The 5,000-nt window shown below is 42.4% G+C and overlaps 1 protein-coding gene across 1 annotated transcript in view; it reads left to right on the top strand.

Moving 5' to 3' along the window:
* Positions 1-5,000, top strand: part of LOC137871582 (plexin-B2-like) — a 44,642-nt gene that overhangs the window by 16,458 nt on the left and 23,184 nt on the right. The window contains exons 16-18 of the mRNA XM_068709454.1: positions 895-1,043; positions 1,587-1,722; positions 4,911-5,000. The exon at positions 4,911-5,000 is cut by the window's right edge and continues 47 nt beyond it. Of these exons, the coding sequence (XP_068565555.1) occupies positions 895-1,043; positions 1,587-1,722; positions 4,911-5,000 (375 nt within the window). The remainder of the gene's footprint in view (positions 1-894; positions 1,044-1,586; positions 1,723-4,910) is intronic.

Raw genomic sequence — 5,000 nt, 5'->3', positions numbered from 1 at the left:
TTATGAAACAGACTTTTGTTAGAAGAGTCGTCGTCTTACTCCAGAGACGAACACAATCCCTCCATCTGTTGGGATGATCATCTCCATTAATTCTCTCGTTTCTGTCTCTCCACATTCATTTTAACGATTCGTCTTCTTCTGATTCCACATTATTCACAATCCATACGGCTTTCTCACAACCGGACAATTCCTCAATCGGTCGCCTCTTCTCTTCAGCGTGACATTTCATTTTCCTCCCTCGCGTTCTATTCACAGTTCGTCTCCTTTTTCAATTTGTTTGCCGTTTCCTCTGGAACATCAGTCGTTTGTTTCGTCTCGATTTCCTTTTTGCCGCTGATTAGGTCAAGAGGTGTTTGCTGTTATTTCAGTGTGTTGAGCTTTTTGTGGAGAGCTTTTAACTGGCGAGAAGACAAGAAGCTGTAGATGAACAGCTGACTAGTGCAGCCTTCTAGGCTTTTAGACAGCTTTTAGATGCTGCAGTATATTTGTTGTATTTATGTATTTATTTATAGATATCTGAGGATGTAGAAGGATACGTTTAAATCTCTTAATTACAATAAATGTAGCCATGATGTTACATCCATGTTAGCTGTTATTTTTACATTTAAGTCCTTTTTCTCTCACCTCACCTGCAATAACACCTGAACAAACTATGAGACTATAATTAAACGTAGCCAAAGGTGTAGAGTATGTAAAGACACTGTCTCAAGTACTCTACTGGATGTACTTGTATTTGACTTGAGTGTCTCCATTCTATGCTACCTTCTTCTTCTAAACAAGGTTTTCACAGCGGTTATGTTGCTCTTTAAAGAGAGAACGCACATTGAAATGTATCCCATAATAATGTGAATATCTACGATGTGAAACGAGCCGTACGTGTGACCGTGTTTCCAGATCATCCCTCGCTTCGGCCCCCTGAACGGTCGGATCTCGGTCACCATCAAAGGCTCCAACATGGGAATAAAGAGGGAGGACATCAGGAAGATCACGGTGGCCGGCGTGGACTGTGAGCACCAGGAGGACCGATACTCCGTCTCCACCAGGTACTCAAACAGACGTTAACATGCAGACAGGAGCCTCTTCTGAAGCTCTTTACACGGACCTTTGACTGCCTGCTGTCGGTAGTCAATGAGGACAGATCACTGACCACCACCTCTCTCATCAGCTGTCCATTTACTCAGAGAGCTACTTGAGTGGAAGTTTGTTAAAAGGAAAGATTAAGATTGTATAAAAACCTTCAACATCATACATTTACCAGCTAGCAGTGGAAGAAGTATTTAGACCCTTTACTTCAGTAAAAGTACTAATACCGCCTAAAAGTCCTGCATTCGAAACCTCACTTAAAGTAAAAGTATGTAAGTATTATGAGCTAAATTTATGATTCAAAGTATTGATTGATTAGTAAAATGTTTACTATTAAATCTGATGTTCCTGCTGCAGTATCTCTAGTGGAGTAAAAGGTACAATATCTACCTCTGAGATGTAGTGGAGAAGTAGAATGTAGCAGAACATGGAAATACTCTAGTACGAGTACCTCAAATGTGTACTTCTGAGCAGTATTGAGTGAGTGTACTTTCCGTCCACAGTGTGGTGTGTGAGATCGGACCGGCGAGGCGACTTCCTCCGGTCGACATCCCGTTTGAGGACTCCAGCAGTGGAGCCGTGGAGATAGAAGTAGAGGGAGGAAGAAGAGGGGAGTCTCAGGTGGTCTTCACCTATCGGGTAGGTCTGCGTTCTATCGGGTAGGTCTGCGTTCTATCGGGTAGGTCTGCGTTCTATCGGGCAGGTCTGCGTTGTATCGGGTAGGTCTGCGTTCTATCGGACAGGTCTGCGTTCTATCGGATAGGTCTGCGTTCTATCGGGCAGGTCTGCGTTGTATCGGGTAGGTCTGCGTTCTATCGGACAGGTCTGCGTTCTATCGGGTAGGCCTGCGTTCTATCGGGTAGGTCTGCGTTTTATCGGGTAGGTCTGCGTTGTATCGGGTAGGTCTGCGTTGTATCGGGTAGGTCTGCGTTCTATCGGGTAGGTCTGCGTTGTATCGGGTAGGTCTGCGTTCTATCGGGTAGGTCTGCGTTGTATCGGGTAGGTCTGCGTTTTATCGGGCAGGTCTGCGTTGTATCGGGTAGGTCTGCGTTGTATCGGGTAGGTCTGCGTTGTATCGGGTAGGTCTGCGTTGTATCGGGTAGGTCTGCGTTGTATCGGGCAGGTCTGCGTTGTATCGGGTAGGTCTGCGTTCTATCGGACAGGTCTGCGTTCTATCGGGTAGGCCTGCGTTCTATCGGGTAGGTCTGCGTTGTATCGGGTAGGTCTGCGTTGTATCGGGTAGGTCTGCGTTGTATCGGGCAGGTCTGCGTTCTATTGGGTAGGTCTACGTTCTATCGGGTTCACATTCAGGCGGTAGTTTGATAGCCTTCCATCAGCAGCTTTTGTGTCTTGATTTTGTTTTTTAAAACATCTTGAATAAACTGCAGGAAGCTTTGTGTTTTTTTTCCTGCCACCCTGAAACCTCCATCAACAGTTTCTGAGGCAACACAGAACCCAGTGTGACAACAGCTCCTCCACAGATCACATCCCAGAAACATTCAGAGGGTTCTAACAAAGTACCAACACACAGCCTTCCTCTGGAAAGCAGCACTGCGTTAAAAATACCCCTCACATACACAAAATGAATAATCACCTGCTGTTGTGTTTCTCTAACCAGGCTCACTTGTTTAATTCACACGTTCATAGTTCAGGTTTTTTTGTTTGTTTTTGAGCTGACAAAAAGCCAATTAAAGCAAACTGCCGAGAACAAAAAGGACTAATTTGTTTCGGAAGCAGTTTGTTTCTCTCCAACTTTAAACCTCCCCCTGAGATTACAGTCGAAACGGAAATATTACTCTAGAATGAAATAAAAGAGTCTAAGGACAAGAACAAACCTCCCCCTGCACTCAAGGAATACACTGATCAGGGTTCATATGCTTATTAGGACAATTACTCACAAATGTCTGAAGTGAGAAACAATGAGCTGAAAGAAGCTAAAGTGCTTCTTAGAGATGAGCTGATAACAAATCAATTGAATCTGCTCCTAGTGGTGTGAATGTAACACTTTAATGAGATAAAATAATAATAAAGGGACTGTTTCCCTTTATACGTTTTATTGGTTTTAGACAGTTTTGCTGTAGAAATATTGTAGTGCAGAACGGTGAGCTTTACCTCCTCATACTTATTTCATAGATTCATCCTGAGTCGTCTTCATGTTGAAATCTAGAAGTGTGTGTTTTCTTTGACTATATTTCAGTAACTGTGCTGCCGTTTTGAGTCTCTCTTCGGGGGGGGGGGTATTTATTCTTGTGTTATCTGCCAGAAACAAATGAGTCGTACGTCTCTGCAGCTACACGGCTGATTTAAGAAAACGTCTTCACTTTGGATTCATATTTGCACCTTTATTTATTTTATTTATTTGTTATCCCTCACTTCCAAAGAAGCACACATCACTTCTTTCACACGCTGCGCTCGACCGCTGTGTCTTAATTCTCCAGACAGATCGACTTCTTGTGTAGCTGAGGATCAACACCCGTTTGTTCTTCACGCCGCTCAAGAACCTCCCAGAACAAACCAACCAGCTGCTGTGATTCAGCAGCTGCAGACGCCTTTGAACAATATTCTTTAAGCACACGAGTTAATAAAAGTTCTGCTGTTTGTCTTCAGTTTGACCTCGCTCCCTGGATAAACACCACGCGGTGTTCAGCTTTAAGATGTCTTCTGCTTTCCTACCTGGAACATTCTGAACTCTGTTCAAGTTTAATGTTCACTTCTGCTGTTATTTATTTCTCTTTGTTTGCGTTCGTGTGTCTCGTTTGCCGGATCTGAGACGTTGAAATAATTTAATTTCAGAGAACAAAAACGATGACAAAGCCCTCGCAAAGTGCTTCCCGCTTTAAAATAAGTGGAAGAACAAGCCTCTGGAGCAACGGCACACACGGTACCAGACGGGATGAAAGGAATTAGAAGTCTCTTCTTCTTTTCCTTCAGGCCTTAAACTGAACATCTCTCGTATTAACGGATGAAGTAACAGACCAGCGAGTGTGTGAACATTACAGAACGGCGTGATGGTGCCTTCAGGTGCTGCCATAAAGAAAACGAACAACCAATTTGCTCAACATGTAGATGTTAAACTGTTGTTGTACTCCTCCAAGTAGAAGTAGCGATAGCACATGGAGGTTTTTTGATAGCTCACCTTTCATACGGGCCTCGTAGTTCAAAGTGCTTCACAATAATGCAAACAAGAGAATAAATTAAAAAGTGCAAAATACTGCGCAATAAAACCAAGCAATCAAATGAATAACAAAAAGAAAAGGCACACTGTGCTCGGTAATCTATAATATTATTTCATCATTTATTAGTTGATTATATTTTGTATTAATATTCTAAATCCGCAGCGTATCAAAGTGGTCAAATAAATGTTATGTAGTAGAAAGTAAAAATGTTTTTATTAATGTAAAAAATTGCAGAAAATCAAGTGAAGTACAATTACCTACAGTACTTGTGTACATGTACTGTCCACCACTGAATGTAAATAAATGTACAGCAAAATTTAAAGTCAATAATAATAATAATAACATAAATATGCTCCAATGCATTTGAAACACGAACAAAGTCAAATAAAAGTAGTCAAAATAAGGAATGAAATAATTACAGCTTTATTTTCATGCCTGGGTTTGAGACACAATATTTCATTTTTTTATCGCACTCTGTTTTTTAATCTTCTGCTTCTATTTTACGAGCCATCCTGAAGTCACACTACTTGAAAAAAAGCACGAGATCCCGCCTGTGTTATAAATACTTCACAGTGTACATGTAGATCGCGTTTAAAGGGAAAAGTACTCTAAGCTGTACAAACGACTCATTTTGCCCTGCTCTCCATCCAGGACCCCAAACCACAGTCCGTCCAGCCAGCGAAGGGTCCGGCCGCCGGAGGAACCGTGATCACCATCGATGGAGACGACCTGGACACCGCA

The sequence above is a fragment of the Cebidichthys violaceus genome, unplaced genomic scaffold (assembly GCF_023349555.1).
Source record: "Cebidichthys violaceus isolate CVI_PGR_0920_01 unplaced genomic scaffold, fCebVio1.0.p SCAF_149, whole genome shotgun sequence".
In the NCBI taxonomy this organism is placed as follows: domain Eukaryota; kingdom Metazoa; phylum Chordata; class Actinopteri; order Perciformes; family Stichaeidae; genus Cebidichthys; species Cebidichthys violaceus.
The sequence above is the reverse complement of the archived record's forward strand: the minus strand, read 5'-3'. Positions and strand labels throughout refer to the sequence as shown.